General features: G+C 48.4%; 2 protein-coding genes across 4 annotated transcripts in view; one reads left to right on the forward strand and one right to left on the reverse strand.

Annotated features, from left to right (window-relative positions):
- Positions 1-56: 56 nt before the first annotated feature.
- On the reverse strand, positions 57-9,327 carry ALG3 (ALG3 alpha-1,3- mannosyltransferase). 2 transcript variants are annotated; one of them, XM_060172061.1, is made up of 9 exons: positions 8,994-9,327; positions 6,594-6,693; positions 6,359-6,506; positions 6,108-6,268; positions 3,430-3,550; positions 2,871-3,076; positions 2,676-2,753; positions 444-587; positions 57-356 (listed from the first exon to the last, which is right to left on the reverse strand). In XM_060172061.1, the coding sequence occupies exons 1-9, from the start codon at positions 9,187-9,189 to the stop codon at positions 194-196; spliced, it is 1,317 nt and encodes a 438-aa protein (XP_060028044.1). In that variant the 5' UTR covers positions 9,190-9,327; the 3' UTR covers positions 57-193. The 2 variants fall into 2 exon arrangements, with proteins under 2 accessions (XP_060028044.1, XP_060028045.1); XM_060172062.1 differs by having other exon boundaries at positions 9,031-9,289.
- Positions 9,328-9,475: 148 nt separating this feature from the next.
- ECE2 (endothelin converting enzyme 2) overlaps positions 9,476-22,900 on the forward strand; it is a 54,986-nt gene continuing 41,561 nt past the window's right edge. For both annotated transcript variants that reach the window (XM_060172063.1, XM_007529782.3), the window contains exons 1-2: positions 9,476-10,243; positions 22,373-22,656. In XM_060172063.1, the coding sequence (XP_060028046.1) occupies positions 10,048-10,243; positions 22,373-22,656 (480 nt within the window). In that variant the 5' untranslated portion in view covers positions 9,476-10,047. The remainder of the gene's footprint in view (positions 10,244-22,372; positions 22,657-22,900) is intronic.

Below are 22,900 nucleotides of genomic sequence, written 5' to 3' on the forward strand. Positions count from 1 at the left end.
GGAGTGCAGTGACGCGGAGAGCCACAGCCCCCACGTTCTATGCAATAAAGTGCCTCTTGGGACTCCAGAAAGTTCTTTATCTGCCGTGCGCCGCCCTCACGGCCTGGGGTCTCCAGGGAGGCTGGCACAGAGTTGACTCTGACCACCCGTCTGTCTGAGGTCTCCAGGGCGGCTGCAGGGGCGGGAGTGGCGCTCAGTGGGTCTTCCTGCAGGGCTGGCTGCTCCGGGGGAAGGGCTGGGCACCTAGCCAGAGCTGCAGCAGGATGACTGCGTGGCAGATATGCAGCGCGGCTGAGCTGCAGGGCGTGGAGGGGTACATGTTCCAGGAGAGCTCGATGAGCCCGAGCACCAGCAACCTGGGGGCGAGGAAGGAGCGCTGCATCCCTTCCAGCCCTGGGCACCCCATGGCCCTGCCCACCCCCCAGGTGGCCCCTGGCCAGTACCTGAGCAGATGTGTGAGCCAGCCCGCAGGGGTGGCCCAGAGGAGGTAGGGCAGCGTGTGGAAGTACCAGACGTAGAACTGGTAGTGGAGGGATCGGCTGAAGCAGATGCCGATGAAGTTAGAAGTGAAGAGGGTAGACACAATCTGTAGCCTGTGGTCAAGGCCGAGGGCGGAGTGGTAGGGGCAGGAGTTGGAGGCAAGGGTGTTCCAGACCAGAGGAGGCTCACATTTTAGGGGGTCAGAGAGCTCCCTAGCTCGGCCATTTCTTTCTTTCCTTTTTAATTTTTTTTTTTCCAGGGGCAGGGTTTCTGTACCTATATGTTTTTTTACCACTCTGGGTGAACTATTTGTTTTTCCAGTTAGAGGGTAAGAGGGAGAGAAATGAAACACCAGGGGCTTGAACCTGGGTCTTTGTGCACCGTAAGGTGTATGCTCCACAGCCTCACTCCTGCCACTGCTATTTTTTCCCCTTTTGTTGCCCTTGTTGTTTTATCATTGTAGTAGTTATTATTGTTATTGATATTGTTGGATAGGACAGACAAAAATGGAGAGAGATGGGGAAGACAGAGGGGGGAGAGAAAGATAGACACCTGCAGACCTGCTTCACCGCCTGTGAAGTGACACTCCTTGCAGGTGGGGAGCCGGGGCTCGAACTGGGATCCTTATGCCGGTCAGTGCACTTTGCGCCATGTGCACTTAACCCGCTGCACTACCACCCAGCCCCTACTCCTGCTATTTCTATCTGCATACCTTTGGAGCAAGTTTCTTTTTGCTTCCAGGGTTATTGCTGAGGCTCAGTGCTGGCACTATGAATCCACCATATCAGTCATTTTTTCTTTTTTTAAACCTCCTATTTTATTGGCTAGGACAGAGAAATTGAGAGGGGAAGGTGAGACAGAAAGGAAGAAAGGAAGATAGATACCTGCAGACCAGCTTCACCATTCGTGAAGCATGCCTACTGCAAGTGGGTTATGGGAGCTTGAACCCAGATCCTTGTGCGTGGTGCTATGTGCACGTAACCAGGTGTGCCACTGCCCAGCCCTGGGGCAAGTTTCTTAACCTCTCTGAACCTATTACTTAAGTGAACCTATTACTTAAGTGAACTAAGCCTAGAGTCCCAAGGATGAGTGAATTCACCACTTACTAGCTAAATGGCCTGGTTACATTAAATTGACTTTAGCTCAGACTTCCCAAATGAGCTCATTTGGGAAGAAACTTGTTTTGTTATATGTGTAACTGGGGTTAAAATCCTGGCCTCCTTGGGGGTTGTATTGTTATATGGAAAACTGGGAAATGTTATGCATGTACAAACTATTGTATTTACTGTCGAATGTAAAACATTAATTCCCCAATAAAGAAATTAAAAAAAAAAAATCCTGGTCCCCATGGCACTGGGGACAGTTTGGCGTTAACAGTTCTCTCTCCTTCTTTCCTTCTATCTACTGGGTTGTTAGAACAATCATGCTGCATTTTTACATAGAAAAATGTGTCATGACTTTTCTGAGAACCCAATAAGGGAAAAAGAAGAAGGAGAAGAAATAAGAAAATTAGCCCAGAAAGGTGAAGTTCCAGTGATAAGAAGAAAAATGTCCTCAACCACGTATAATTCTGATCTTGCCACCTATAACTCGACTATAGAAATGCTCTCTGATCTCAAGGTCTCCTGTGAACTTTACGTGTTAGAATGTATGTAACTCTCTGAGGACAGTGCCAGGCAGAGGGGAAGCACTCTTGATGCTACTCAGTAATATTTAGAATTAAGAATAAAATACAGTGGGCTGGGAGGTGCCACACCTGCCTAAGTGCACATATTCCCACGCACAAGGACCTGGGTTTGAGCCCTCACTCCCCACCTGCAGGGAGGAAGGTTCCTGAATGGTGAGGCAGGTCTGTAGGTGTCTTTCTCTCTTTTTCTATCTCTCGCTCTCCCCTCAATTTTTCTCTGTCCTATCCGATAAAATTAAAAGGAAGATGGGGGAAAAAAAGGAAAAAAATGGCCACTAGGAGTGGTGAATTTGTAGTGCTGGCACCAAGTCCCAGTGATAACCCTGGTGGCAATACAAAGAAAGAGAGAAAGGATAAAATATGGCATGTGCTCGACACAGTGTTTGGACAGAGGAGGTGCTCCCTTAATGGGCCCTGGAGCTACTCTTGCCCCCTCCCAGGGTGAAGTACCCAGGATCACCTCTCCACCGGAGAGAGCAAGATTTCCCACCCCATGACTTAAAGGATATGATTGGGTCTGAGCGGCTGGGGTGGGACCTTCCTTTTGGAGGGCTCCTTCAGTAGTGACAGGATGCCTTCCCCAGTCCTGGAGAGAAAGCACACAGGCATTTATCAGGTCTAGACCCCCCTACAATGCTGCATCTGCCCACAGCAACCTAGTGCCCCTTCACTCTCAGTCCCTGGCACTGTCCCCCTTTCTCACCGGTGCCACCTGCAGAGGGCAAAGAGCAGGAGCAGGCTGAGGTGGGCAGCCAGGAGTGCCAGATGGAAGGCACGGTGCAGGAAGATGCTCTCGGGGAGGAAGCGCCAGTTCACGGTCCACTGGAAGAGAAACTGGCGGCCGAGGTCAAAGGAGCGGGAGAGGTAGCCGACTGGGTTCTGCAGCAGGAAAGGCAGGCCCAGGATGACCTGCGGAGGGGTGAAGTGTCAGCAGAGCAGCCCAGGCTTACACCTAGTCTTCACTCGGGTTGCTGAGGGCAGAGGGAACAGGGTATGGGCCCCAACAGGACAGAAGGGAAGCCAGCTGCACAGCCCTCGCCCAGGTCAGAGCCTGGAGGAAGGTCTAACAATGATTTGGATTCAAGTCACAAACAGGCAGTGCTAGAAAGGCCCTTGGAGACCACCTCATTCAATATGCTTATTTTAATGTCAAGCCCATAGCCTATGGACTCCCACCCAACGATCACACTAAAGCCCTTTTGCCTGGCTTTGAGGAAAAAGGCCAGACAAAACAGAAAGGAGGCAAGGTGAGGGATGGGTACCTGAATGATGGCACAAATGCCCAGCTTGGGAAGGGCCCCACGGAGGCCAAATTGCATGAGCAGAAGGAAGAGTAACCCGGGGGCGAAAAGGAGCACGTTCATTTTCACAGAAACGGCCAGGCTGTGGTAGGGAGGGTGGACATCAGTTCCAGGGTGAATGCCAGACGCATCCTCTGCCAACACCACAGCGACTCCTCCCTTCCCCTGCCCACCAGTCCTCAGAGCTCCCCCCCACACACACCTGCTGGAGGGGAGGGAAAGCAGTCTCATGGGAAGTCAAAATCACTATGTCCCATCTAGGTGAGTGAGCAAACATGCCCATAGTGTTTACACTGAGTACAAACCAGTTCCAACAACTGATACAGCTGATGCTGCTGTGAAGGGCGTGGGGGGGGGGGTGGGGAGACTTCTCTCTCTTTTTTTTTTTTTTTTTGCCTCCAGGGTTACCACTGACACTTGGTGCTAACACTATGAATCTACTGCTTTCTATTTTATTCTATAGGACAGAGAGAAATTAAGAGGGGAGGGTGAAGTGGAATAGAATTGAGAGCCCAGAAATGAGGCCCCACACCTATGGACATCTAATCTTTGACAAAGGGGCCCAGACTATTACATGGGGAAAGCAGAGTCTCTTCAACAAATGGTGTTGGAAACAATGGGTTGAAACATGCAGAAGAATGAAGCTGAATCACTGTATTTCACCAAATACAAAAGTAAATTCCAAGTGGATCAAGGACTTGGATGTTAGACCAGAAACTATCAGATACTTAGAGGAAAATATTGGAAGAACTTTTTTCCGCATAAATTTTAAAGACATTTTCAATGAAACGAATCCAATTACAAGGAAGACTAAGGCAAGTATAAACCTATGGGACTACATCAAATTAAAAAGCTTCTTCACAGCAAAAGAAACCACTACCCAAATCAAGAGACCCCTCACAGAATGGGAGAAGATCTTTACATGCCATACATCAGATAAGAGTTTAATAACCAACATATATAAAGAGCTTACCAGACTCAACAACAAGACAACAAATAACCCCATCCAAAAGTGGGGGGAGGAATTGGACAGAATATTCACCACAGAAGAGATCCAAAAGGCCGAGAAACACATGAAAAAATGCTCCAAGTCTCTGATTGTCAGAGAAATGCAAATCAAGACAACAATGAGATATCACTTCACTCCTGTGAGAATGTCACACATCAGAAAAGGTAACAGCAGCAAATGCTGGAGAGGGTGTGGGGTCAAAGGAACCCTCCTGCACTGCTGGTGGGAATGTCAATTGGTCCAACCTCTGTGGAGAACAGTCTGGAGAACTCTCAGAAGGCTAGAAATGGACCTACCCTATGACCCTGCAATTCCCCTCCTGGGGATATATCCTAAGGAACCCAACACATCCATCCAAAAAGATCTGTGTACACATATGTTCTTGGCAGCACAATTTGTAATAGCCAAAACCTGGAAACAACCCAGGTGTCCAACAACAGATGAGTGGCTGAGCAAGTTGTGGTATATATACACAATGGAATACTACTCAGCTGTAAAAAATGGTGACTTCACCGTTTTCAGCCGATCTTGGATGGACCTTGAAAAAATCATGTTGAGTGAAATAAGTCAGAAACAGAAGGATGAATATGGGATGATCTCACTCTCAGGCTGAAGTTGAAAAACAAGATTAGAAAAGAAAACACAAGTCGAACCTGAAATGGAATTGGAGTATTACACCAAAGTAAAAGACTCTGGGGTGGGTGGGTGGGTGGGGAGAATACAGGTCCATGAAAAATGATGAATGAAATAGTGGGGGTTGTATTGCTAAATGGGAATCTGGGGAATGTTATGCATGTAAAAAAAAAAAAAAAAGAAGTAGAAACGCAAAGCAGAAATTGACTGAGTTTGGAGTATGGCACCAAAGTAAGAAAGCAGAAGTATACTTAGAGTTTGCAGTGAGTACCTCCCTAATACTTCCTCTCCACTTTTCCAAGCTTTGGGTCCATGATTGCTCAACAATTTGTTTGGCTTTGTATGTTAACTCTCTTTTCAGTCACCAGGTTCCAGGTGTCATCAGGATGCCGGCCAGACTTCCCTGGATTGAAGACACCACCAATGTGTCCTGGAGCTCAGCTTCCCCAGAGACCCACCCTACTAGGGAAAGAGAGAGGCAGACTGGGAGTATGGACCGACCAGTCAACGCCCATGTTCAGCGGGGAAGCAATTACAGAAGCCAGACCTTCTACCTTCTGCAACCCACAATGACCCTGGGTCCATGCTCCCAGAGGGATAGAGAATGGGAAAGCTATCGGGGGAGGGGGTGGGATATGGAGATTGGGCGGTGGGAATTGTGTGGAGTTGTACCCCTCCTACCCTATGGTTTTGTTAATTAATCCTTTCTTTAATTAAAAAAAAAAAAAAAAAAAAGAGGGGAGGGTGAGATAAAGACACCTGCAAACCTGTTTCACCATGAAGCATTTCTGCTGCAGGTAGGAAGCCGGGGCTCAAACCTGGATCCTTGCACATGGTACTATGTGCACTTAACCAGGGGTGCCACCGCCTGGCCTGAGACAGAGACTTTCTACGGATCTCTCCCGGTGGGGACTTGATTTTCTCCCTTCTCTGAGGAAGAGTGGGGTGTGATGGTGGGAATGCACAGTGAGTGGGGGCCATTTAGGAGGGTGCTGACCTGAAAAAGCAGCAGCCCCAGCTCCAGTGCCGGGCCAGCAGAAGGTTGACACTGAGGAAGAGCAGGGCCATGGCTACGGGGTCATTGAAGAGTCGCAGCACGAAGATGGAGTGCACGCGGTAGGAGGCACAGCACATGAAGAAGAAGACGAAGGGCGGGACCTGAGGAGGGAGCACGGTGGGCAATAAGGTCAGACCCCAACCCCAAGCCGTCTCCCCCCCCCCCCCCGCCGTGCCAGCAGTGGGGGCCACCTTGCAGGTGTGGTGGTAGATCAGGAAGACCAGCAACAGCGTGGCCAGGTAGAGCACAGCGAAGATGTGCTGGGCCATGCGGATGTCAGTGCCCCCGCCGGTGGCGTGATAGAGTCCCATGAAGATGTACACGAAGCCAGCTGGGTACCTGAGAGGGTGCAGAAGTTCGAGTCAGGTCAGCCAGCCTGAGAGCCCTCAGCCCCAAGTCCTCGTCACACCTCCTGTCCCCACTCACACCAGAGGTCCGGTGTCCCCCTGCAGCTGTGTGTAGTCGTATGTGCCGTTGATGACACCCTCCACTTCAGCCATGTAGGCCTTCCAGTCGATCTCTGTGTCTGGAGCAGGACAGGAGGGCGTGCTTACTTCCTGGTTTAGAACCCATCAGATCCCTACAGCTCCGTCCATCAAGCAGAGAGTTCCATCGGCCTCCCCAGACTTTGATCATGGCCTCCTGCCTAACTGCCTGGCATGCTCTGGGTGAACTCAGAGGGTCCAGCATCTCAACCTGTCTGTAGTTAAACTCACAGTCTTCCACATCTGCTCATCTCTCTGGGTTCCATGAATGCCACCATCGACTTTCCAGCCATTCAGGTCACAGACTTTGGTAACATTTTTTATGCATCCTTCTCTCATTTCCGAACTCCCACCCCCCAATCCTATTTGTTTTTCCTCCTAAATATCTTATTTATTTATTTGTTTATTTATTTATTTTTGCTTCCAGGGTTATTGCTGGGGCTTGGTGCCAGCACTATGAATCCACTGCTAACGAAGGTCATTTTTTTCCATTTTCTGACAGGATAGGACAGAGAGAAACTGAGAGAAGAGGGGAAGATAGGGGGAGAGAAAGATAAGAGACCTACAGACCTGCTTCACTGCTTGTGAAGCAACTGCCCTGCAGGTGGGGAACTAGGGGCTTGAAGAGGAACCTTGCACTTTGTACTATGTGCACTTAACCAGGTGTGTCACTGCCCAGCCCCCTAAATATCTCTACTACCTCATATTTCTCTGCTATTACACATTACAAATGTGGGTCTAACACAATTTCTAGCCTCAGTGAGACAAGTTTCCAGATTAGGCTTTTAGCTCTCACTCTTACACACTACAATGTATTTTTTTTTTTTTTTTTTACCCCACAACCAGAGAGCTCTCCTATAACAGAAATCCTTGCTTTAAGCACTGCAGTGATTTCCCAAGACTTTTAAGATAAAAATCTAACCTCTAGTGGTCATCTGGGAGGTGACACAGTGGCTAAGGCACTAGGCTCTCAAGCATGAGGTCCTAAGTTCAATCCCCGGCAGCACATGTACCAGAGTGATATCTGGTTCTTTCTCTCTCTCCTCCTATCTTTCTCATTAATAGATAAATAAAATCTTTGAAAAAATCTAACCTTTACTATTCTCGTTGTTATTATTATTTTAACCAGAGCATTTCTCAGCTCTGACTTATAGTGGTGCTAGGGATTGAATCTGGAAATCTCTAAGCCTCAGTCTTGAAAATCTGTTACATAAACTTCTATGCTACCTCCCCGGTCCTATTCTAATTTTTAGAAGAACCTATGAATCAACGAGATCAAGTGCCTAGATCAGTGAACTGGGAGGGGTAGAGTGAGATCAGAATTATGGGGTCCTAAATGCTTCACCACCATGCTAGCGATTTTTTAAAATACTGTATTTATTTTAATGAGAGATACAGAAAGAAAGATATACAGAGAAAGATAAGAGAGATATTAGAGCATTGCTCAGCTCTGGGGTAGCTATTTCTTCAACAAGGTTCTCAGATATTATCTCATCTCTGGGTACTACCTGCATTTGTTTTCGGTTCTGCTTTGAAAAATAATTCGTTCAATTTATTAAAGGAACCAGAATTTCTAGACTGAAGGCTTTTTACAGATAACTTTTTGTCTAGAGTACTCAACAGTCTGGGAGGTCTTCCCTGACACTTCAAGTCTGGCTAGGGTGCTCTCCTGTGTCTACTGCCCTCTCTCTTACTACTACCAAGATGAATAAGATGGACTGCAATTTTCTGCTAACTTACTTTTGTTCAGGCCCACACACCCAAATAGGATGTGTAAGTCGATCTCTTCCACCACAGTCCCACACCTAGCAATATAATATTCATTTAGTAGAAATGTATTGAATCAGTAGTCTTTAGCCCTAGGTCTGCATTCAGCCTGGAAAGGAACTGTCCATCATGCCAAGAGGACTGAAGTCATCACATGCCACTGTTGATATGAGACTTAGGAATGCACAGAGGAGGAAAATGCAGGATGGCAGGGTGTGTTCAAAGCATCAAAGACTAGCAGCTGCTGCAGTCATAAGTCATCTCATACCCAGCTCCTGAGTTCCCAGCTGGCTGACTTTATTAACCTGTAGAGTTTTATGTTCAAGGAAGGAGGACAATCTCTAGGGATCACTCCTTCCATTATGGGGGAAAGAAACCAAGATCGCGTTTCATATTTCAGGGAGAATGCTTTAGGACCCGGGTAATAACATGGGATTCCAACTGACGACAAGTAGGTCTGAGGTTTGGGTTTGAAATCCCCATATGGGGTCCCAGTTTTCTTTGGGGGTGTGTGTGGGTGGGGGGTTGGAACCCTAGATCTTCCCTCCCCCAAGTCCCCCATCGGCGCACTCACATGCCACCCTGTGAATGACCCAGAAGGTGATGCCCACCTCCGCCAGGCAGAGGCAGGCGGCCACCAGCAGCGTGTAGCGCGGCTCCAGAAGCAGCAGTCGCCGCTCCTGCCAGGCGCGGCGCAGCCATTGTTCGCAGTGTCCCAGTGCTCCGGCCGTGGAAGTGGCCCGGCCGCGTTTCCGCGGACCCGCCGCCATCTTGCAGGTGCCTGGCCAGCCTGAGTCCGCCACCCCGGAAGCCCGGCCCTGTTGCACTTAGGTTCCGCTCACTGCGCGGGACAACGCAGTCCTCTGAGCGCAGCCCTGAGCCGCCTGGGCCTTTGCACTTGCTCTGCTAAACTGTTTCTTCCAAGTCTGCCTCCCGATTGCCTGCTTACTCCGCAGGCTCAGGAACAGTCACTCCTCAGCCCTGGGCGCAAGCGCTACAGTGCACTGAGCCCTTGCCTAGTCTGCACCGTTCCTGCCCGCACTCAACACGTGTGGGATGGGATTACTCGCATTCACGGCACCTTCTGGAGGGCCAGATCTGTGTCCGCACCCCTTCCGCTTCCCTCGGAGCCTTCTGATTGCTCAAAACTGGGAAGAAATGAACAGTGTGGTGACTGTCAGGTTTTCTTTCTTTTTCTTTTACCAGAGCTTTGCTCAGCTCTGGCTTATGGGATTGAATCCGGGCCTTTAGAGCTTCAGGTAGGAGTGTTTTTTGCATGACCATTATGCTATCTACTCTTCACCCCCCGAGCCCACTCCCAGGTTTTCTAATGAGAAAAGCGAAGGAAACGGAAAATGTGAGAGGGGGCAGTGAATGCGACGCCCTCACGTGGCTTTCATGAATGGGTGTGCCCTCACACGGAGAACTCTTGGATCCCGATGGGCTCTTTCCAGTCGGAGCTTTCTTCAGGCAGCGCCAGGTTGGGACGGAAGCTCCACGTGTTCGTGTTGAGCCCGAGCTGTGGGCGGGCGGGGCGATGAGGACACACCCCCATATCCAGCCTTCTCGATTGGCTGCGGGGGAAACAAGCCCCGCCCCATGTCGCTCGCGGGCTGTCTGCGGCGAGCATGGCCTCTCCCCGGGCGCCGGAGTCCTCGCCCGACTTGCCAGAGCAGAACCGCGGCTACTGCGAAGTCCAGTATTGGGACCAGCGCTATCGGGGCTCGGCTCACTCTGCCCCCTACGAGTGGTTTGGAGACTTCTCCTCCTTCCGCGCCCTCTTAGAGCCGGAGCTGCGGCCCGAGGACCGTCTTCTTGTGCTCGGTGGGTAGTGTGGGGGCTGCGTACACGGCTCTCCTCCAGGCCGGCTGCCCCTTGGGAAGACGACCCGGCTGGGGGTCAAGGACCGTGTGCTTCCGGGCGGGGGAAAACAGCATAATGGCTCAGCAAAAGGACTTTGATGCCTGAGACTCCGAAGACCCAGGTTCAGTCCCTAGCACCATCTGCCAGAGCCGAGCAGTGCTCTGATTAACAACAAAAATAAATAATAGTAATATACCATGGGAGGGGACAGCATAATTGTTTTTGCAAAAAGACTTTTCCGCTTGAGGCTTGAGGTGCCAGGTTCACTCCCCAGCGCCATCCCTGCTGAGTAAGTCTCAGGGAAAAACAAACAAACCTGTACTCTCAGAATCTCGGCTGGCCGGAAGGGAGCTAAGAGAAGCTTAGTTCAAGACCGCTCCTTGGCGAGAGAAATCTCCCCAGAGTCCCGCGCTGGACCCTTGGGAGGCAGCCTTTAGCGCTGGGCAGTTCAGTGGACCGAGTTCAGGTCGGCTATAGGATTTGGGACAAGCTGCGCACCCGTTCTGAGCTTCGGATTCTCATCCGCAGACGAGGAGGGCAGCCGCAGTGAGCCAGGCAGCACTTTCTTGTGGCTGGTGGTCTCGGGGAATCTTGACAGGAGGAGGCTGAGCGCTTGCGGAAGCTGGATCCCGGTGGCCCGTGTGCAGCCAGGACAGCGCCCCCTCAGGTTGGCGGGGATATTACAGCCGGTGTTGGTGCGCGGCCCCAGAAGCCAGAATCCTGCGGTGCAAGGTTGCTCTCAGAGCTACAAGTACACTTGCAGTTCTCCCCCTGCCCGCAGCCTGAGGGCTCTCATGCAACTTGATTACGTACCGTGTACCTTTCCCACTGTAGTTTTTTCCATGCATGTCGATGTGAGCATACGTGTGTGCGCGCGTTTATTTCATATGAGGCATGCATATATACATATATATATATATTAAACATAAGTAGCTGATTCTACCTAGATGACTGCTTGAGAAACAGCATTACCTGGAGCAGTCTGACTCATGTAATCTTAGCTGTGAATCCATGGATAAATCATGGGATCTGGCCAGAGAGATAGCTCATGGGTAGAGTGTGTGCCATGGTGCTGGAAGCCCTGGGTTCATGCCTCCATACTGCACTTAGAAATGGTGTTGAGGGGAGACTGGGTGGTAGCGCAGAGGGTTAAGCGCACATGGTGTGAAGGGCACCGACTGGCTTAAGGATCCCATTTCAAACCCCCAGGGGGTTTGAACCTGCAGGGGGGTTCGCTTCACAAGCAGTGAAGCAGGTCTGCCGGTGTCTGTCTTTCTCTCCCCTTCTCTGTCTTCCCCTTCTCTCTCCATTTCACTCTGTCCTACCCAACAACAACAGCAGCAGTGGCAACAATAACAAGGGCAACAAAAGGGGCAACAAAATGGGGGGAAAAATGGCCTCCAGGAGCAGTGGATTCGTAGTGCAGGTACCGAACCCCAGAGATAAGCCTAGAGGCAATAAAATCAAAAAAGAAAAGAAAAGGTGATAGGGGCCCACCCAGTAGAGTGCACGTTACCATGCTGCTCTCCCAGGCCCAAGCTCCTGATTTTCACCTTCTGGGAAGCTTTACTAGCAGTGGAGCTGTGCTGCAGCAGGTGTCTCTCCTTGTCTACCTCTTATTCTCAAAAAGGAAAAAGGAGTGGTGTTGCAGGCATCGAGCCCCAGTGACAACTCTTTTATTTCTTTTTTTTTTCGAGCCCCAGTGACAACTCTTTTATTTCTTTTTTTTAAATTGCCACCAGGGTTATTGATAGGACTCAGTGCTGACACTAGAAACCCACCACTCTGGTGGCCATTTTTTCCTTTTTTTTTTTTTTTTTTGGCTTCCTGTTATACTTGATAGGACAGAGAGAAATTGAGAGGGGGAGGGGAAATAGGGAGAGAGAAAGACCCCCTGCAGGTGGGGAGTGGGGCCTCAAACCTGGGTCCTTGTGCATGGTGGTATGTGCGCTTAACCAGGTGTGCCACCACCCAGCACTCCCAGTGATAACTTTTGTAGAAAAATAAATAAATAAATGCCAGTGGTCTGAGAAATGGCTCACCCAGTAGAGTACACACTTGACCATACATGAAGACCTGGGCTCAAGGCCCTGGTTACCACACGGTAGTAGGACATTCTCTGAGTCCTAACTGAATCTTGCTCCTAAGACTCTGTGCACTGAGGGTGAGGACAGCACCCCCTGAGGTCAGTGGGGGGCTTGCAGTCCCCATTGGTGCAGTTTCCCCATGAAGGCTGAGTGCTGCTGCCAAGAGAAAACTTCACTAGTCGCAGAGCAGTGCTATTGCATCCTTCCTTTGTCTCTCTCTCTCTCTCTCCATCCAAATAAAATAAACCCTGAGACTGATGGGATTATGCAGGTGTGAAGCCTCAGTAAAATCCTGGTGGTGAAAAAAAAGTGGAATTTTAGGGTGTCGGGCGGTGGCACAGCAGGTTATGCGCACGTGGCACCAAGCACAAGGACTGGCATAATGATCCTGGTTTGAGCCCCCGGCTCCCCACCTGCAGGGAAGTCACCTCACAAGCGGTGAAGCAGGTCTGCAGGTGTCTGTCTTTCTCTCTCCCTCTCTCTGTCTTCCCCTCCTCTCTCCATTTCTCTCTGTCCTACCCAACAACAAAGACATCAATAACCACAACAATGTTAAACAACAAGAGGAACAAAAGGGAAAATAAATAAATATAAAAATTTTTTAAAAAGTGGAATTTTGGATGATGTACTTAAAACTTTTGTGCCTCTATTTTTAAGGTTTTTAGAAATTCTGTGGTGTGGTCTGGGAGATGACATAGTGAATAAGGCATTAGACTCTCAGGCATTGAACTCCTGAGTTCAATCCCTGGCAGCACATGTACCAGAGTGATGTCTGGTTCTTTCTCTCTCTCCCCCTATCTTTCTCATTAATAAATTTAAAAAAATTTTTAAAAAGAAAGAAATTCTGGAGGTTTGTGCCTGTAGACAATTGTAGTTATTTATAGGTTGATCTGTAGGTCTGTTTTTCAGCCTTTGTTGTACATCAGAGTCTCCAGAAAATCTAGGCCCCACCTTAGTTCTAGAATGGTTCTATTGAGTTGACAGAAAAGTGATGGCATATTTTTCTAGGTTTTTCTTATTTTTTTATATATATTTATTTTCCCTTTCATTGCCCTTGTTGTTTTTTATTGTTGTTGTAGTTATTATTGTTGTTGTTATTGATGTTGTTGTTAGATAGGACAGAGAGAAATGGAGAGAGGAGGGGAAGACAGAGAGGTGGAGAGAAAGACAGACACCTGCAGACCTGCTTCACTGCCTGTGAAATGACTCCCCTGCAGGTGGGGAGCTGGGGGCTCAAACAGGGATCCTCCCTCCGTTCCTTGTGCTTTGCACCACGTGTGCTTAACCTGCTGCGCTACCACCTGACTCCCGGTTTTTCTTTTCTTTTTTTTTTAAATTTTATTTTTATTAATGAGAAAGATAGGAGAAGAGAGAGAAAGAACCAGACATCACTCTGGTACATGTGCTGCCGGGGATTAAACTCGAGATCTCATGCTTGAGAACCCAGTGTTTTATCCACTGCACCACCTCCTGGACCACTTCTTCTAGGTTTTCCTATGCAAAAATGCACCATGGCTTTCCCGACAAACTAGGAATGGTCTAGGGTGAGGTCCAGAAATCTGTTTTCAACAAGCCCACAGGTAGGTCACAAGTAAAGTATCACTGCCTAGCTCCTAGGTTCAATCCCCAGTACCACAATAAGCCAGAGATAAGATGTGCTCTGGGTGAAATAAAAGAAAAAGTGGGGAGTTGGGTGGTAGCGCAGTGGGTTAAGTGCACATGGTGCGAAGCACAAGGACCAGCGTAAGGATCCCGGTTCGAGCCCCCGGTTCCCCACCTGCAGGGGAGTCACCTCACAGGCGGTGAAGCAGGTCTGCAGGTGTCTGTCTTTCCTCCTCTCTGTCTTCCCCTCCTCTCTCCATTTCTCTCTGTCCTATCCAACAACGATGACATCAATAACAACAGTAATAACTACAACAATACAACAAGGGCAACAAAAGGGAATAAATAAATAAATAAATATTAAGAAAAAAAAAAGAAGAAGAAAAAGTGGCCAGTGAAATAACTTGCTTGGATAGTATGTTGACTTAACATGCTCATTTTTGCATAGCCACATACTGTCTCCCTGCTCCAGGCTCTTTCTAGCTTATTTAATTCTGTAACAGCCCCTAGAGGTGAGTGATAAGTATTTTCAGACTTACTCTGATTGGGTCAGTAAACCTTTTCTGCAGAAGACCCAATAGGACCTATTTGGAAGTGCTATACAGTTCCCATTGCAACTGCTCAGTTTTGTAGGGAAGAAGGAGCCACAGACCATACATAAGAGCTGTGTCCCAATCAGACTTTCTTGTAATTAACTCAGGAGGGGGTACAGTGGACTCTGGAGCATAGGGTCCCACCTTTGATCCCTAGCATCATATGTGCCAGAGTGATACTTTGATTCTATCTCAATCTCTCTCCACTCTGTCACTAATTGGTAAAGAAAGAAATTTCTAGAACTTTAATAACAGGCAGGAAGCTGGACTTTTAACCCCTACTCTGTCATTGTCTCAACTTAGGTACCCCAGAAGCAAACTCTGACCTGAGGACTGATGTGCGGGTCCTTAATTAGAAAATGGTGAGAGGGAGTTGGGCAGGAGCACAGCAGATTAAGAGCACGTGGCGCAAAGGGCAAGGATCCTGGTTCGAGCCTGGGCTCCCCACCTGCAGGGGAGTCACTTCACAAGCGGTGAAGCAGGTCTGCGGGTGTCTATCTTTCTCTCCTCTCTGTCTTCCCCTCCTCTCTCCATTTCTCTCTGTCTTATCCAACAATGACGACATCAACAATAATTACAACAACAAAACAACAAGAGCAACAAAAGGGAATAAATAAATATTAAAAAAAAAAAAAAAAGAAAATGGTGAGAAACTGGTGAGAGAGTGAAAGAGCAGGGAGGAGGGAAAGGGCTAGCAGGATTGTAATTGAAGACAGTTTCCCTGAGGGTAGTTTCAGCCTTAAGAGTCCCAGGAGGGGGGCCGGGCGGTAGCACAGCGGGTTAAACGCACATGGCGCAAAGCTTATGGAACAGCTGAAGGATCCCAGTTTGTGCCCCTGGCTCCCCACCTGCAGGGGGGTTGCTTCACAGGTGTTGAGGCAGGTCTGCAGGTGTCTGTCTCTCTCTCCTCCTCTCTGTCATCCCCTCCTCTCTTGATTTCTCTCTGTCATATCCAGCAACGACAGCAATAATAATAACAATAATAATAACAAAGATAAACAAGGGGAAAAAATAGCCACCAGGAGCAGTGTATTCATAGTATAAGCACCAAGTCCCAGCAATAACCCTGGAGACAAAAAAAAAAAAAAAGTCACAGGGTCAAACTGGCAGAAGCAAACACATTTACAACCTACTGGCTGTGCAGTGCGTTCTGTCAGACAGAGCACTGGCAGTGCCCACTGTTGTTACCAGCTACTTACTGTCACCAGGTCTCTAGTCCTATATCACACAGATGGGTGCAGAGGCATCTAGAATACTGCAGGAACTGCTGATGAGAATGACTTTGCTAGGACTCACAGCCTATTGGCCACACTGCTAGACCTGAGGGTGAGGGAGTCAGCACTAGGGCTGAGACGGAGTTTGGCGAAATAGCTACAGACTCTTGCCCTGCTGTGACAGGTCTGTACCCAAGTTCCTGCTCTACCACATGCCCTGTGGCCTAGAGAAAGTTCTGTGTTTTCTCTGCGCACACTCAATTACCCCCTCTAGAATTTTTTTTTTTTAATTTTTAAAGTTTATTTAGTGCTACCAGGATTATTGCTAGGGCTCAGGCACCACAAATCCACTGCTTCTTCTGGTGGCTATTTTTTCCTCTCTTCCACCCCTTTCCTTTTTACTTGATAGGACAGTGATAAGTTGAAAGGGGAAGAGGCAACAGAGAGGGAGAGAAAGTGCAACATCTGCAGCCCTGCTTCACCACTCCTGAAGCTTCCTCCCTGTAGGTCAGGACCCGGGGAAGGGGGGGGACTTGAACCTGAGTCCTTGAGCATGGTGATGTGCACACTCAATTAAGCGCATCACCACCCAGCCCCTTTATTTATCTGTTAACATGAGAGAGAAGGAGAAAGAGCCAGGGCATCATCACTCTGGCACGTGATGCTGGTGATAGAATCTGGGCTCTCATGCTTTTAAGTCCTAAGCTCTGGCCACCGCAGTGGTCCACCCCTGGTTGGGATAATAGTGTCTTCTGTGAAGAGGCACTGTGGAGGTCGGGCGGTGGTGCGTCCAGTACAGCAATGTTACCGTGCACAAGGACCCAGTTTCACCTGCAGAGAGGAAGCTTCATAAATGGTGAAGCAGTGCAGTAGGTCTCTCTCTCTCTCCCTTTCCTCTCAGTTTCTCTCTGTCCCTATCCAAAACTTAAAGAATTTGTTAATGCCACTGTAAAGATAAAATGATATATATATATATATATATATATATTTTTTTTTTTTTTTTAACCAGAGCACTGCTCAGCTCTGGCTTATGGTGGTGCAGGGGATTGAACCTGGGACTTTGGAGCCTCAGGCATGAGAGTCTGTTTGCATAAACATTATGCTATCTACCCTTGCCCATTATTTATATATATATATATATATATATATATATATATATATATATATAATTTTTTAAAAGATTAAAAAAATATTCCAGGGAGTCGGGCGGTAGCGCAGCAGGTTAAGCGCACGTGGCACAAAGCGCAGGGACCCACTCAAGGATCCCGGTTCGAGCCCCCGGCTCCCCACCTGCAGGGGAGTCGCTTCACAAGCGGTGAAGCAGGTATGCAGGTGTCTTTCTTTCTCTCCCCCCCTCTGTCTTCCCCTCCTCTCTCCATTTCTCTCTGTCCTATCCAACAACGACAACAACAATAATAACTACAACAATGGCAACAAAAGGGAATAATTTTTTTAAATGTTTATTTATTTATTTATTTTTTATAATTTATTTCTTTATTGGGGAATTAATGTTTTATATTCAACAGTAAATACAATAGTTTGTACATGCATAACATTCCCCAGATTCCCATTTAACAATACAACCCCCACTATGTCATTCATCATCTTTCATGGACCTGTATTCTCCCCACCAGAGTCTTTTACTTTGGTGCAATATGCCAATTATTTATTTCCTTTTTGTTGCCCTTGTTGTTTCCATTATTGTTGTAGCTATTATTGTTGTTGATATTGTTGTTGTGGTTATTATTATCACTGTTATTGATGTCACTGATGTTGTTGTTGATATCATTGTTGGATAGGACAGAGAGAAATGGAGAGAGGAGGGGAAGACAGAGAGGGGGAGAGAAAGAGAGATACCTGCAGACCTGCTTCACCGCTTGTGAGGTGACTCCCCTGCAGGTGGGGAGCCAGGGGTTTGAACCGGGATCCTTATGCCAGTCCTTGCACTTGGCGCCCGGTGCGCTTAACCTGCTGCACTACCGCCCAACTCCCATTTTATATATATATATATTTCCTTTTTGTTGCCCTTGTTTATTGTTGTTGATGTCGTCATTGTTGGATAGGACAGAGAGAAATGGAGAGAGGAGGGGAAGATAGAGGGGGAGAGAAAGAAACCTGCTGACCTGCTTCACTGCCTGTGAAGCGACTCCCCTACAGGTGGGGAGCCCGGGACTCGAACCAGGATCCTTCCTCCAGTCCTTGCACTTTGAGCCACGTGCGCTTAAGCCACTGTGCTACCGCCCAACTCCCTTAATATATATATATTTAAAGATTTACTTATTCTATGAAAAGGAGAGGAAGAGAGACATCAGAATACCACTCAGTCATTTGTGATGCAAGAAATCAAATCCTGAGCTATCTACAAGCAAAGCATTCACTCTCCTTGCTGAGCCTTTGCAGAGGGATACTTTTTCAATTTGTTTTTCCAGAGCACTGCTCAGCTCTGGCTTATGGTGCTACTGGGGACTGAACCTGGAACATTCAATCTCTCAGGCATGAAAGTTTTTTTGAATAACTATTATGCTGTCTTCCCAGGCCCAGAGTGATAATTTTCAAAAGGATTTTGCTTATTTCATGAGGTAGAGGTGGGGGGGGGGGAGGCATGGGGTCATGAGAGCAGTACTCTGGCATAGACGGTACCTGGGATTAAACCTAGGACCTCATAGAATTCTTTTTTTTTTTTTTTAAGATTTTATTTATTTATGAGAAAGACAGGAAGAGAGAGAAAGAACCAGACATCACTCTGGCACATGTGCAGCCGGGGATCAAACTCAGGACCTTATGCTTGAGGGTCCAAAGCTTTTTCACTGCACCACCTCCCAGACCACCTCATACTTAGAATTCTAAAGCCGGGGGCTGTGTGGTGGCACACTTGGTTAAGCACACATAGCACCATGCACAAAGACCTGGGTTCGAGCTCCTGCTCCCCTCCTGCAGGGAGGACATTTCATAAACTGAAGCAGGTCTGCAGGTGTCTGTCTTTCCTGCTCTGTCTCTCCCTCCCCTCTCAATTTCTCTCTGTCCTATTAAATAGGAAAAGAAAAATTGTGGATTCATACAGCAGGCACTTAGCTCCAGTGATAACTCTGGAGGAAAAATGTACATAATATAAAACAAAGTCTTGCCGCTATACCACCTCCCAGTCCTTGGGCAAGTTTTTCTTTTTGTTCTCTTTCTCTTCCTCTTAGTTTTTTTTTTTTTTTTAAGTTTTATTTTATTCATTCATGAGAAATGATAGGAGAGAGAGAAAGAACCAGACATCACTCTAGTATATGTGCTGCCAGGGATTGAACTTGGGACCTCATGCTTGAAAGCCCAAAGCCTTATCCACTGCGCCACCTCCCGGACCACTCTTCTTCTTAGTTTTATTTATTTACTGGGAGAAAGAACCAGAGTATCACACTTGTACATACAGTGCCTGGGGTTACAGGGATTGATTGGGCAACCACATGCTCGAGAGTCTTAACTCCATATCCACTGTGCCACCTCCCAGGCAGCCACAGGATATTATTATTAGCCCCTCAGCTAAGGCCCAGTATCTAGTGACTGCTGGTGATCATGATTGTTATTAAAATGGGAGTCAGGGGAGGGAGACAGCATAATGGTTATCCAAACAATTTTCCTTTTTTGTTATGACTTTTAAAAATATGTATATATGGGCAGGGGTAGATAGCATAATTGTTATGCAAAAAGACTCTCATGCCTGAGGCTCCAAAGTCCCAGGTTCAATCCCCTGCACCACCATAAGCCAGAGCTGAGCAGTGCTCTGGTAAAAAAAATATATATATATTTGTTGTTGTTGTTTGTTTATGAGAAAGTGGGAGGGAGAAGACCAAAGCATCAGTCTGGCAAATGTGGTGCCTGGGATCGAACTCAGTACCTCTTGTTCGAGAGTCCCATACCATACTCACTGTGTCTCCTCCTGGGCCATGGAAATTACTTATGGGGTGGTGGTTGTAGTGCATGGGGTTAAGAGCACATAGTATGAAGTGCAAGGATCCCAGCTCAAGCCCCTGGCTCCCCACCTGTGGGAGGGGGGTTGCTTCACAAGAGGTGAAGCAGATCTGCAGGTGTCTTTCTCTCTGTCTTCCCCTCCCCTCTCAATTTCTCTGTCCTATAAAAAAATTTAAAAATGGCCACAGAAACAGTGTATTTGTAGCACCACAGCAAGAACCCTGGAGGCAAAAAAAAAAAAAAAAGAAAATCAGGTGACTGGGAAAGTGGCTTAGTAACTAAAGCACAGGATTTGCATGTGTGGGTCCCAGGTTCAATCCCCAGCTTAGGCTGGAGTGGTGGTATCAGTTTTTGCCTTATGAATAGCTAAATCTATATACATACACACACACACACACATATATATATATGTTTATTATGTATTATAAATATATGTATTTTACTTGTAGGATAGAGAGAAATTGAGAGGAAAGGGGGTTAGTGAGGGAGAGAGAGAGACCTGCGGTACTACTTCATTACTCATGAAGCTTTCTCCCTGCAGGTGAAAACTGAGGGCTTGAACTGAGGTCCTTGTGAATGGTACATGTACACTTAACTAGTGCACCACTGTCTGCTCCCTCTTGTTTTTATCATTGTCATCTACTTATTATCATTTTTATTATTTTATTTAATTATTTATTTATTGGCTAGAGACTGAGAGAAATCTAGAGGGGAGGGGGAGACAGAGATGAAGAGAGACACCTGCAACACTGCTTTACCATATGTGAAGCTTTCCCCCTGCAGGTGGGACCAGGGGCTTGAACCTGGGTCCTTGCTCATTATAACATGTCTGTCGTACCAAGTGTACCCCTGCCTGGCCCCAATAAATCTTAAAAGTAAAATAAAACAAAAAGGTGGGGGGAATGGGAATCAAAGAGTTATCTTGCCTGGGACTATTGAGGACAGCTTGCAGGCCTGTGCCCTGGTCCCTGTGACCAGGCCAGCCTCATTGCAGGTGTCTGTCCAAGCTGTGCCTATGAGGTTTCTAAAAGTCTCCCATGATTGGCTCCATGCCCCACAGCAATCTCCTGAACATAATTGGACTCTACTCTCCTATAAAAGAGAGAGGACTCCCCAGGCCAGTCCCTGTGATAGTTATTTTTCCCAGTAGGAGTGGACTGGTGAACCTGTCTGCCTTGGGACAGCACCCATAATAGCTCTGAGCTCCCAGGTGGCAGCTTCTGACTCAGTTCTCCAGGGCTCTGCAGCCTGAGGCAGTGTCCTCCCTGAGTCCCTGGTCACTAGCTCTGAATCACAGAGGCAGCAGAATCAGAGATCCCAACTTGTAAGCCTGCTGGGCTCTGTGGCCAGGTCTTGCTCTCTCATCATCTCTGGTAAAATCCTTCTGGGAGATGCTGGTCTTCTACCAAGGAGAACAGAGGAAGGAAACTGGGCTTGTCCAGAGATGTGTGAGCATGTGAGATTAGGCAGAGGTGGAGAGATTACAGGCTAGAGAACTTGGTGCAACTCCAGCCCCAACTGAGTGAGCATCTCCCTCTAGTCCTAGTGCACATGCACCAAAGCAAGTATGGTGGCAGGGGAGCACTCACTGTGTCTCTTCCTGGGCCTCCCAGCCTGAGGAGCAGCTCGGGAAGGGGCAGTTTCCAGCCTCAAGTGCCCAGTTGCCGGGCCCTGAGAGCTTAGGGCTATCCCAGAAGCTGATCCTGAGATTATGGGGATTAGAGGCAATCTGATCCCCCAGACTGGGGAGCTCCCTGTGTCTTCAAGAAACTGAAGAGGGCCTGAGAGAGGCCACCAGGTGCTGGACAGCGAGTTGTGGGTCACAGCAGCTCTTCTGCCCTCTTCTGGGCTGCATTCCAGGCACTTCTCTGTAGGCAGCACCCTGACAGCCTCTCTGAGAACCTTGCCTGACTCACCCCAGCCAAGGGACAGGAACCATCCTATGTGCTCCCTGCTGAAAAACTTAACGCTATGACAAATGCCTGAATGCACACGTCCCGGTCCCCTACCCCTACCCCCATCAGCATTGTACCACCAGCTGCTGGAGCACAAGGACTCTTACTCAGCAGCTGAACCTACTACCTCACACCCAATTCCATATGAAAGAGGAATCTCAGGGGGTCCGGTCCATTTGTGTTCCCACCTACTTTCCCCTTCCCTGAAAACTCTGCCTTAGAAACCAAAGGAGACACCAGTCCCTCAGTGTGACATCAAAGAGATGATGACATCCTCAAAGACTGTCTGAGAGGCTAGCAATTACCTACTCATATCCTAGTGACATCATGGCCCTCATAATGCCATTATCATTCCCCTTCTGTGTCTGAGGGTACAAAGGTTGAGCTCATGACTTGTGGTGATTGTGTGGCTCAGGAGAGCAGAGCCTAGGCCTGGCCAGGGGGGCATTGGCATTTAAATATTTATTTTCTGGAGAGGAAATCCATATCTCCAGGGTAAAAATTCAACCTAGCCCACACAGGTAAGAATAACAGAGCCAGGCTGTGTGCCCAGGGAGTTCTGTGTGACTCTGAGGCCCTTTTCCCTCAGCACCAACCAAAAAAAGTGGGTTGACAGAGGGTGGGGGGGGGTTGGCTGGGAAGGTGAGGACCCAAGCTAACTGCCCAACCACCCCTCCCACCCCAGGCTGTGGGAACAGCGCCCTGAGCTATGAATTGTACCTGGGAGGCTTCCCTGATGTGACCAGTGTGGACTACTCCTCTGTGGTGGTGGCTGCCATGCGGGCCCGCTACGCCCATGTGCCTACACTGCGCTGGGAGACCATGGACGTGCGGGCTCTGGACTTCCCCACCGCCTCCTTTGACGTGGTGCTGGAAAAAGGTACACTGGATGCCCTGATGGCCGGAGAGCAGGACCCCTGGACTGTGTCCCTGGAAGGTATCCACACAGTGGACCAGGTGCTGAGCGAGGTGAGGGGCTAAGGGGCGTGACTCCAGGAGTATCAGACCTGGGCACCCAGAGGGGGGAGGGTTTGGGGTAGGGCTGGGTTACCCCTGGGCAGGAACTAAGGTGACCACACAGTTGAGGAGGCTGGAATGGCCAGGCTCACTAAGGCTGGTGATCAGCTGCTGGGTTGCTGGATGCAAAGGCAGCAGCCAGGCTCCAGATGGGTAATACAGACTGGGAGGACAAGCACTGCCCCTGCACCCCAGA

The sequence above is a fragment of the Erinaceus europaeus genome, chromosome 14, assembly GCF_950295315.1.
Source record: "Erinaceus europaeus chromosome 14, mEriEur2.1, whole genome shotgun sequence".
Classification (NCBI taxonomy): domain Eukaryota; kingdom Metazoa; phylum Chordata; class Mammalia; order Eulipotyphla; family Erinaceidae; genus Erinaceus; species Erinaceus europaeus.

Excerpts from the sequence above, each read along its gene's own strand:
- ALG3 (XM_060172061.1), bottom strand. The coding sequence starts at position 9,189 with ATGGCGGCGGGTCCGCGGAAACGCGGCCGGGCCACTTCCACGGCCGGA. Across the intron at positions 6,507-6,593 it reads GGGGACACCGGACCTCTGGT|GTACCCAGCTGGCTTCGTGT; the intron begins GTGAGTGGGGAC and ends GCACCCTCTCAG. Across the intron at positions 2,754-2,870 it reads GCCCTCTGCAGGTGGCACCG|GACTGGGGAAGGCATCCTGT; the intron begins GTGAGAAAGGGG and ends CTTTCTCTCCAG.